At 40.3% G+C, this 12,202-nt stretch overlaps 1 protein-coding gene across 1 annotated transcript; it reads right to left on the bottom strand.

Moving 5' to 3' along the window:
- Positions 1-562: 562 nt before the first annotated feature.
- Positions 563-7,475, bottom strand: LOC134202170 (partitioning defective protein 6-like). Its single transcript, XM_062677217.1, has 4 exons — positions 7,352-7,475; positions 2,413-2,597; positions 2,255-2,352; positions 563-2,196 (listed from the first exon to the last, which is right to left on the bottom strand). Exons 1-4 carry the CDS (start codon positions 7,473-7,475, stop codon positions 1,767-1,769), a joined length of 837 nt encoding a protein of 278 aa, XP_062533201.1. The 3' UTR covers positions 563-1,766.
- Positions 7,476-12,202: the final 4,727 nt, after the last annotated feature.

Here is a 12,202-nt window from a genome sequence, read left to right on the forward strand (position 1 = left end):
AGTCGAAGACAGTGGTAATTTGGGTGAAGGAATGAATTGGCAGATTTGAGCCATGTTTCAGTTACGGCAGCCACTTCGATCTTATCTTATGATGATTTTGAAAATCAAAATATTCCAATTAATGCTTGTTGAGAATTGATCTGCTATTCCAATTTAGCATTTGGATTTTTGCTTGATCAAACATTGTATACATATTTAATCATAAGCTCCGACAGAGCTTGAAATTGCTGTTCTTTGTTCTTGACGCAGGAACAAGTCACGTGCTAGACTGAAAAACTCGGATACGAAGAATAAATCTGATAATTGCACTTTTTGATTTACAATTAATAAATCAATCACAAGAAAAACGCAAAACGCTACATCGTCTTGCCCCACATTCCTCTATACTTTCATCTTCCGTTTATAGTTCACATTTCATTACCACAGAAACTCTATATTTTATTGAAGACCGGAATCCTTTAAAACATTACGCAAATATATAAATTATCGTTCATTGAGGAAGTACCTTTCAACAAAAGCAAAATAATAAAAGAGAAGTGTTCGGATTCAATTAGCTCGTTGAGTCCTTAAAAATATTAGGTATATATTTTACTTATTCGGCTGTTATACACACTAAATATTACTACAACTGCGATTTCCATTAATGGATTTTTTATTGTAAGTAGATGAACATTTTATGCAAGTTGTAATGTATAAGTAAAACTCACTTTTTTAATTGCTTCATTGTGAACTCTTTCCATGTTGTTCGAACAAGATTCCTGGTGACGTGTTGTTCTCTGTAGCCAGTATTTTAAAATTATCATATCTCATAGATTTTTGGTATGTATATGAAAAGGCCAAAGTTTTATATTGTGTAATGCACTCCTATGGTGGAATGTATCTAAATCGCCGACTTTATTCATGCATCTAGATTCACGAGCTGCGTCCTCAGTGGTAAGTATTCATATTACAATAAACTGTTGCACTGTCCTTGGAATGTTTTATTGCTGTATTAAGTTTCAAGAACTGCATTCAACGATTTTCAAAGTTTCGTATAGAAAGGCTTTGTTTTGATATCGAATCCATATTTTCTACCCTACAAGTAGATTCACGTCTAAAGTGTTCAAGAATTATCATTCTAATCGTCCGAATCTAAAGGCACTAATGTCTACTTAATGCATGTTTGTATATTTCGAAATTTTGATGCGCATAATTTGATTGAGCACTTTTTTATTATTTTAATAATAACGATTAATAATGACAATAACAAGTAAGTGACGATAACGCTCTGCACTGCTAAGTGCTAATCTCGCAACAATCGAGAATTTGATGATGATTTAAGTACAAAATAAGATCAAAATATGATAAAACTGTTACAAGAAATACGCAAACCGACCGACAGCTCAAACAAATTAAATACCAAGTAAGCAGAGTAGCACAACGCAGAAATGCAACAAAAAATAATAAAACAACAAAAAAATAATTCCTGGGTCTGATTTTTCCCAAATGCATATACTGTATTTTTTAACAGATAATATAAACTTTTATCTCATAATCTAAATGCAGACAATATAAAACGAACGGAATGGTCTACGCAATACTGTTAGCAGTTATCTATAAGTTGGTACACAAATAGTCTAAAAAGACATCTAAATAGTTGAGTCACGATTGACGCACAATAGTGTGCTGTTTATACATTTTACGTGGAGGCTGTTGTGGGAAGGCATCTCTAGAAGGTAAATTGTGGTGCTGGTTGAAATTAAGTTATCTGATCACTGCTGCTGAACTCACAAATGAAGCACCCCATCTTTTTGTGTGATCAACGCATTTTCTTCAAGAGTGGCGGCACCGGTAAGATCTCGTATTTCGTCCTGATCATCCTGGTCGTTCTCCTCCGAACCCGTTGTGTGGTGTGATTGGTGCGAACCTCCGGATAGCTGACTGTTGCGTGAGAAGGAACCACGTCTCGGAGGAGCCAACGTTCTTTGGTTAGCAGGTTTCACCGTGATGATCAGGTTGGAGCTATTGGCCACCATCATGTCGGTGACCTGATCCAACGTTTTGCCATTTACTTCAATGCCGTTCACCTCAAGGACTTCGTCATTTACTGCCAGCAAACCGGTGCTTTCCGCTAGACCACCAGGCACCAAACGGGAGATAAATATACCGGGCTGTTTTTCCAGACCATTTGCTGTTACACGGACTGATGTGCCGTCGCTGTAATAATTTGGATAGTATTGTGTAACCATGATTAATAATATTTACATTGACTTACCGGATGTAGAAACCAAGCGGCTTATCACTGCCATGCTTTAGTAAACGAACTCTTCTACAGGTTTCTGGCACAATATCAACATCAATAATTGCAGATACCTGAAATAATATATTTTGAATTTAAGTCTTCTGCATATAATATTATTTATTAGGTCGTACTTGTCGGAAGTCATGAGGATTCGAAATAGCTAGACTTTTAGATTTTACAGGTGTTTGTCCAAGGATGCTACTTATGAGATTTCGTGGCCTAATGGTTCCATATCCGGTGATTTCTTCTATGCTGTCTCCTAGAAGAAAATAAAAAAAATCGATTTGTTTGACATCATAATAAGAGCAAATAGAAGATTAGAAGCTGTATAGATTTTTAAATTGGGTGAAATGGCATTAAACTGATTACATATTTTGTTATCGGAACCTAAAACCAAAATATGTATTCGATTTGCTCCTCTCCGGAGGTGCAAATCTGGGGGGGTTTGCTCCTCTCCGGAGGTGCAAATCTTACTGAGCGTCTGTTCTCCATGTCAGGATCGGCTCACAACAGCGTCTGTTCTCCATATTAGGGATGGCTGATCATCGTCCGAGTGCCAGCGAGGGACTCTAAGGGGCCGTCCACAAAGTACGTCACGCCTCTAGGGGGGAGGGGGAGTTCAGAGCAGCGTGACGATCCATACAAAAATTTTAGAGGTTTATTACAAAAAGTGTGACGAAGGGGGGGGAGGAATTCGAAAATCGCCGATTTTTGCGTGACGTACTTTATGGATCTTCCCTAAGTGAAACTGTGCACCATGGTCCACCGGGAATAAGGAGGAATGGTTCTCCAGAAATTTAGGGGGTTTGGTGTCAGGCCCTGCAAGCCAGCCTTTAGAAACACAAAAGCAATGAATAATCAACAAGAGAATACGGACCGGAACCATCGGCGAAGACCACTGCGACGAAAAGGGACTAGCGATTGGAAACTCGGTTAGTGGAACTGCAAATCTCTTAACTTCATCGGGAGCATACGCATACTCGTCGATGTGCTGTGGATTCGGCATCGTAGTGCTGCAGGTGGTTTGTTGGAAGGAATCAATGATGTGAACGTTTAGACTTTTAGAAATAAATCATACCATCTACCAGAGCTGCGGCAACACACACCACGGTGTGTTTGTCCGAAGGGGCTTGTTTTCCAAAAATCAGTATCTCTAAAACACTAACTACACGAAAGTATAGGTTTTCCTCTTTCACGTAGGTGCATTTTTAAAATGTTCTATCGGGGGTCATTTTTCCATGCATTTTTGGGAGGGTTGAATCGGCTATCATTTGAGATTTCTATGGAATTTGCACCAAAAATAGTGAAAAAAATAAAAATTGTTCTAGATCCCCCGATAGAACATTTTAGTTTACCCACTATATGAAAGAGGAGAACAAATACTTTCACGTGGTGGGTGTTTCAGAGATACTGAATTTTGAAAAATAATGTTTCCCCATAGAGACACCGTGCACACGAGCTGGGAACAGCTTTCATAGTGATGGGCGATATGCAAAGGCGCGTGATCGGGTGGTGGCCGATCAATGAAAGAATGTGCAGGTTGAGGCCGTCAAAGGCCGCTTCTTCAACTTCAGCGAAATCAACGTCCATAGCCCACACTCCGGAAGCACTGATGATGATAAGGACGCATTCTACGCGCAGCTGGAACGTGAATACGACAGCTTCCCAAGCCACGACGTCAAAATCATCATAGGAGATTTGAACGCTCAGGTTGGCCAAGAGGAGGAGTTTAGACCGACTATTGGGAAGTTCAGCGCTCACCGGCTGACGAACGAAAACGGCTTACGACTAATTGATTTCGCTGCCTCCAAGAATATGGCCATTCGCAGCACCTACTTCCAACACAGCCTTCCGTATCGGTACATCTGGAGATCAGCACTGCAGATAGAATCATAAATCGACCAATCTGATGGATGGACGGCACTTCTCCGACATTATCGACGTCAGGACATATCGTGGCGCTAACATCGACTCTGATCTCTATCTGATGATGGTTAAGCTGCGCCCAAAAACTATCCGTCATCAACAATGTTCGGTACCGACGACCGCCACGGTACGATCTAGAGCGACTGAAGCAACCTGATGTCGCCACTACATACGCGCAGCATCTAGAGGCAGCGTTGCTGGAAGAGGGTGAGCTCGATGGGGCCCCTCTTGACAACTGCTGGAATACAGTCAAAGCAGCCATTAACGACGCAGCGGAGAACAACGTCGGATATATGGGTCGAAGTCGACGGAACGATTGGTTCGACGAAGAGTGCAGACAGATTCTGGAGGAGAAGGACGCAGCGCGGGCGGTCGCGCTGCAGCAAGGTACCCGGCAGAACGTGGAACGTTATAGACGGAAGCGGAGACAGCCTTTTTCAGGAGAAGAAACGCCGCCTGGAAGAAGCGGAGTGCGAGGAAATGGAACAGCTGTGCCGTTCTCAAGAAACACGCAAGTTCCATCAGAAGCTCAACGTATCGTGCCGCGAGCCGAAATGTGCCGGGATAAGGATGGGAGCATCTTGACGGACGAACGTGTGGTGATCGAAAGGTGGAAGCAGCACTACGAGGAACATCTGAATGGCGCTGAGAGTACAGGCAATGAACGTCAAGGCAGCGGAGGAGATGACTACGTCAGTTCAGCGGACCTTGAGGGAAGTTACGGATGCCATTCAACACCTAAAGACCAATAAAGCAGCTGGTAAGGATAGTATCGGAGCTGAGCTCATCAAGATGGGCCCGGAAAAGCTGGCCACTTGCCTGCACAAACTGATAGTTAGAATCTGGGAAACCGAACAGCTACCGGAGGAGTGGAAGGAAGGGGTTATATGCCCCATCTACAAGAAAGGCGACAAGCTGGTATGTGAGAACTTTCGAGCGATCACCATCCTTAATGCCGCCTACAAAGTGATATCCCAGATCATCTTCCGTCGTCTGTCACCATTAGTGAATGAGTTCGTGGGAAGTTATCAAGCCGGCTTCGTTGACGGCCGCTCGACAGCGGACCAGATCTTTACTGTACGGCAAATCCTTCAAAAATGCCGTGAATACCAGGTCCCAACGCACCATCTGTTCGTTGATTTCAAGGCGGCATACGACAGTATAGACCGCGTAGAGCTATGGAAAATTATGGACGAGAACAGCCTCCCTGGGAAGCTTACCAGACTGATCAAAGCAACGGTGGATGGTGTGCAAAACTGTGTTCGAATCGCGCCGGGGACTAAGACAAGGTGAAGGTTTTTCGTACCTGTTGTTCAATATTGCGCTAGAAGGTGTCATGCGGAGACACGGGTGTAACAGCCGGGGTACGATTTTCAACAGATCCAGTCAATTTATTTGTTTCGCGGATGACATGGACATTGTCGGCCGAACATTTGCAAAGGTGGCAGAACTGTACACCCGCCTGAAACGTGAAGCAACAAAAGTCACCGTTGTTACCAAGTTGTAGTCAGCAGCTCCGGAGGAGATAGACCCCGTTGACCCCGGTGGGGAAATAGTGCGCATCGGGTGAGGTGAGAATACGCAATTTTCCAATCATGTGTTTTAAGTACATATTAACACAAATAAGAATTAATAACATTTAACTGATGTTTATTGAAAGTATATTATCGAATGTTTAAAATTTACATAAATCTGAAAAGGGGGAGCTGAAATAAAAAGATGACAGTTATTCGTTGCTTCTTTGTTGAGATTGGTGCCTCTGAAAATGCGTGGTGAAAATTATTTGGATTCTGGACAGTTTCACCATAAATACTTATGTCGTTAATTTGTACTAGCAGATAGGCAAATTAAGAGAGAAGCGAACCAACACTACCCGGGCAGAAGCAATGAAAAATATTTTACATTGCCATACTCTACAAAAATGACATTTTATCATCAAAATTGAGAGGTTTAAAGACATAAAAAAGTGACAATAAAGTAGGACCAAATTGGGAATGGCACATGATATTGATCACTTCTTACAAATAGCATAACTTGATCTCCTCATGATATTTTAGTTCAAAAAATTGATATTTGTCGTATGTTCTTTTATCTCTTACTAGTTGAACGTACCCGATCTCGCTCGGGTTTGTATTATTTTGCATTCTAACTGTCAGTTCATCGTAGCGCCGCAAACTAGATCATTTTTTGGATCGCATTGGGTTTGCTCCCAACTCGCCCTAATATTGCATTTTGATAATTTTTCAAATTTGGAAGCTATACGATTAGTGAAAAAATCTTGCAAATCGGCCCATCCGTTCGTGAGTTATATTGCCTCAAAGGAAATGCAAACTCATTTTTATATAGATAGATAGATAGATAGCAATCATTCATATCCATATTTTATTTTGATATCTAATCAACATTTGATATTTTTGGGCCATTTTTTTCTACTCGGGTAACACCGTGGGCTTCTTAGAACATTCACAAACAGAGATTTTTTTTCTGTTTCCACAATAAACGCATTCGACTGTTGGATTTAATAATTTGATATACAAAAACCAAGTCATCACCTGTCAGCACTAAGAGAAGCTCGAGCACTGCTGCAATTATTTTCTATAAATACATTAAACCAGCCAAACATTGCTCCTGTATCACAACAAAAAAGATTTTTTTAAACTTACGGATCCATTAAAAATTACTTGTTGACTTACAACCGTCGAAAACATATTAGAAATTTTCAAACCATTGGGTACACCAAACCAATTCGCCATCTATACATCGGCTATTCAAAATGCAAGGAGATCACATAATACATAAAGAAATTGGCCAAACAAAACTACAGCTGGAAACGCCAGTATCACAGTTTTTAGAGCCACGTTTGGAATTCCATCCGGACCCGGAGCTTTCTTCATTTTGAGACCTTTCGCCACTGACAGCTCGTCGTTGTAGACTTGCATACCTGCAAGTGCGACTCTTTCTTCATCTTCGTACGGTGTAGGCGGTCACGTTGTGGAATCATACTGCGGGAAAAGACCGTCAACGATTATCTTCAGTTTGTCTGAACACATCACCGCTGGCGACGCTTCGCTATTGCGAAATAAGTATTGCCCCAAGGATCAGTGTTGGCTTTTTTGCACAACTGCTTGAAGCAGTTGGACTTACTTGTTGATTTTAATATCCTGTTTGAAAGCCTCTCTAGCGGCTGTTCAATGGCTCCAGTTTCCTCGTCGCTGTCAACTCGAAGTGCTTCGATGAAAAGATCCTTGTTAAGTCCTTCGTCTTCCATCTTCGCTCGCTAGTCCTTATCTCTCTGCGAGTCGTCGGTAGCCGTGTTTCAACACTATACCATGATCGCTATGAGTGTAGTCTTCACAAACTCTGCAGTTCATGTTCCTCGCCAGCGAAGAACTGTAGAACGTGACGTCGAATATGGGCCGTCTCGGCGAAATGTACTGACGGTATCTTCGTTGCCTCCAGCAAACTGTAACCTTATACAGATATGTTCCGATTTTGACACGCTCCGATTTTATCACGCTCCGAATTCGTCAACAAAATTATTCCGTTTTTATCAACAAGAAAATTCAATCATTTTTTAGAGATTAAGCTTTTCAAATTAAATAATTTGGGGGTTAGTGTCTGGCGAAATGTTGTATTTATAGTAATTTAAGCATTAGCGGTAAAAAAGCCTTAACTAACAAGATAAGGTTTTTTTGTTAATATTTAACAAAAAAATGGGTTTCTGTACGGAGTTGCCGAATAATATGCAATTAAAAGATAAGGTTTCTCTTCACCGACTTCCCCCCATCGAAATAAAAGAGACAATATGTGGGTTTGTTTGCATTGACACATTGTTATTTGGCGTTCTGATATAACCGAAAGATCTTTGAGAAACTTTTTCGGTTGTTCTAGGCCGTCCAAACTGTTCTGGAGTACATATCCTCGAATGCATTAGGAAATATGTCTACAAACAAAATCTCCTAAGCTGGGATTTATATCCAAAAATATCTATGTGATCATAAGACATAAATTGATCGAGTTTTAAATAAACGTAAACTATTTCAGGGTCTCCAAATCACCCTAAAGTTCAGAACATGTGATATACCCGATCAACCAAGCCTTGAACGACGTATTCGTGTATCGTTGAACATCTTGGCAGGTACATTGAGCCGATAAGATTTCACTCATTACTTTTACACGCAACTATAGGCCTTTTAGTTTCTCCCAAACATCCTTGAGTTCAAATCAGTTCAGAACATGTGATTTACCCGATCAACCAAGCCCTGAACGATGTATCTATGCATCGTTGAACATCCCAGCAGATCCATTTAGCCGATAGTATTTCACTCATTATTTTACAAGCTACTACAGGCCTTTTCGGTTGTTTAAAATGTCCTTGAGTTCAGAACTTGTGATCTAGTTGCTCAACCAAGTCCTGAAAGATGTACCTGTGTCTAAACATCCCAGCAGGTCCATCGAGCCGATAGAATGGTACTTATTACTTGTACAAGCTACTACAAGTCTTTTCTGTTCTCTAAAATGTCCTGGAGTTCCGAACATGTGATCTAACCGTTCGACCAAGTCCTGCATAACATCACAAACATTCCAGCAGTTCCATCGAGCTGGCAGGATATCACCTAAAAAAGCTACAGTGGACTCTCCATGAGTTGATGTTCTAAGACTCGATATCGAATCGTTGGAACAAATGATGCCGTACAAAAATATTACTTTGATAGTCTTTTCGAACAATTTTTCAAGAATTTCTGTCCCACATCTCAATACCGACTGTATTACATCTCTACAAAACGTCATGAAGCTCAGATCATTTCAATACCGAATTTTCAAAACGACTTTGACCTAGAATGATCCAACTTATGAATGATGTTAGATATGATATCCCAGTGAGTCCATTTAGCTTATATGACTTCAATCATCACTTGTACTAGCCATTGTAGACCTTTACGGTTGGCTAAACTATTCTGGAAGTTGTATTGTTTTATGTAATCATCCAAGTTCGTTATACGCCTCAACAAAAAAGTCCGCAGCTAAATTGCTCGACACAAACATCTCCTTAGTTATTGTGCATCTAGTAGATATCTTGATCTTAACTCACGATCATTTTGGAAGACCTTGGACTTCTTCTTCTCCTTTTGCTATGGCTGTACATTCCAACTGGAACTTGTCCTTTTCAACTTAGTATTCTATTAGCCATTCCTCAGTTATTAATTGAAAGCTTTTATATGCTCGCCATTGCATAAGTATGTACAGTCGACTCTCTACATCTCGATGTTCTATATCTCGATATCTCTCCCAATGTCGATGCATTCCTCAGTCCCTTCAATCTACATACATTTGGGCTTTCTACATCTCGATAACCTCCCTATCTTGATATCTCTGTATGTGATGTGGTCTGATCATATTTTGTTCAGGATTCACTCTCCTTATGTCGATATGTTCAGATTTTTAGGCTACTAGACCAGATTTGAACAATAACAAACATATCAACAACAGTAAACGACATTTGTTTTGTTGTCCTTTTTCATAGCAACGATCTTTTTTGGATCTAGTACCCACTTCAATTTTCCTTCCATTCCTCGATCTCTCCCTATCTCGATGGTCCCTTCAATATCGAGATGTTGAGAGGCGATTGTATCTAGGAATCTAGAATGTTTCCCAACCAAAAATATTCTAAACCGGACCGTAACTAACCGTGAGCACCTCGTATTCCAGAAAATGGTGTTTACATCATTCCTTTTGGATATATTAAGTATACGCCAAAGACATTGCAAAAACTTTGTTTGATTGACCTGGTAGATACCTTGAGCTAAAGTCAAGAATGTTTTGGAGTACCTTGAACATCTCGAATTCAAAAGAATTGAGTTTGCATGTGTTTGCATGGTGCGCACATGCTTATTGAACCAGGTTGGGTACATATCGATGTTGAGGACTTTGCAAGAAGCCTTTTTTGTCCGGTAGATACTTTGGGTTGAACTTGGGAACGTTTTCGAATACCTTGAACATCATTGAGAAAACTGGATTTAAATGATGCGCATGTGCCTATTGGACTGGATTGGGTATATGGCGATGATGATGACTTTGCATAAGCCTTGGTTGATTTGGTAGATACCGTCAGCTGAATTAAATAACGTTTTGGAGAACCTTGAGCATCAAATATTCCAGAAAACTGATAAATGTCTCAACGATCAAGATGACTAAACTTGATTGAGTGTTCAGAATTATTAAACAATGTTGTATAGGATCCAAATATTTCAGATTCATCTACAAGCTGTCAGAAGCAAAATCTTCCCTAGGTTTTGGATATCTAGGTCTTCAGGGTATAGTCAAACTTGACCTCCAATATTTTTCCTGGGTAGCCGACATCCAGATGAACATGTTTGCTGAAGAAAGTGGGGACCTAGTTCTCTTCGGTGATTGTTTACAGCCAATCTCAAACCCTGGGCATATATGACCCATCCGTCCCGAAAGGGTTAAGGAGGTCAACTATTTTCAAATTTATTGTTATGTTATCAACGGATGCCACCTTACTTTAGGGAACGTCCATAAATTACGTCACGCTTTTAGTGAAAGGGAGAGGGTTTCTAAAAGTGTGACTACTCATATCAATATATAAGATATTTCATTCAGAAAGTGGGACAATGAATGGAGGAGGGATTGACAATGGTTAATTTTTCGTAACATCATTTATGGACGTTCCCTTGATGCACTCCTTACTTATCAGGATCCTCAACCAGTCACCATTGATGATCAATATACATTTTCTATGTCTTTTCACTAACGTAATTTGTTTAAGTAAATTTTCACTTATCTAACACTCAAGCAGAACAGACGTTCTTTTATTAACCTGCGATTACAAAACAATCCCAATATCCTCTGTGAATTGCAGATAAGTATTGCGTTTATATTTTAATTGCACTGAGCTCGTTCTTATATGATCGATGAATGAATTGACTTGTCAAATCTTACATTTTACCAGCAATAAATCATTTTTACAAACATTTATGGCAAAAAAATCGTCTAAGAAAATTATTCCGATTTTGTCACTGTTCCGAGCAGCTACACACGAAGATCCCGTTAATTTTGCCGATAACGAAACCTTGGCTACAGCTCTCTACCACTTCACTTCTTGAATAGGGAATTTTCCCATCACTTGGCAATCGCCCATGAATCCGCCACCCAGTTACAGTTATTAAAAGAGATTCTATACAGCTCAGCAATAATTGTACATTGCTTCTGTTGTCGTATGGTGTCACCAGTGGCGTCTGGTCGGCCTGTTCAACCTGTTCATTGCACAGGTAGGCCAACTAATGAAGATTATATTTTGATATTGTGTTCAAAAACATAGTTGCACCGGTTGGCAGAAAACTGTTGCAACAGCTACGTTCAATTTTGTTTCTGAACCAGTCAACACATTTGAAACATAGGCAAACATGTAGCTTTCTTTTTTGTATTCAGGCGTTCGGTTGTTTGTATCCTACAAATGCACAAAAAGACACTCCTGCATCAAAACACGTGTTTTTTTGTCTCTGCCCACCTACGCGTAGAACACGAAGCGATGCAACAAACCTTGCAACGAAACGGCGTCGCAGTTCGTTCAAGTTTACGACGTGAACGAAGAAGAAAATATGAGAGAGAATTGTGAGGAAAATTTTCTCTCTATTCGTCTGTTTGGGAACGAAGTGCTGCAACACACTGCGAGCATAATATCGACGCCTTCTCACATTTCGTTGCAACTCGTTCAACTTCAAATTTGAACGAGCAAAAGACATATTCTCCTGTCGTTCAACTATACGCGGAATACAAAACTACAGATGATACGAATGCCAGTAGTAACAACAGTTACATATTTGACTTAGTTCGTGGGGAGCCGCTTGGTTCAGCATAATTATTTGAACGTAGTTCTCTTCTATTTCAATATTGTTTGTTCAAGTTCATATATTTCGAGGATGTCTCTGCATGTGGATGTCTCATATGTGGCTCAAATATAGCTGTAATGAT

This window comes from Armigeres subalbatus, unplaced genomic scaffold (genome assembly GCF_024139115.2).
Source record: "Armigeres subalbatus isolate Guangzhou_Male unplaced genomic scaffold, GZ_Asu_2 Contig1069, whole genome shotgun sequence".
NCBI lineage: Eukaryota > Metazoa > Arthropoda > Insecta > Diptera > Culicidae > Armigeres > Armigeres subalbatus.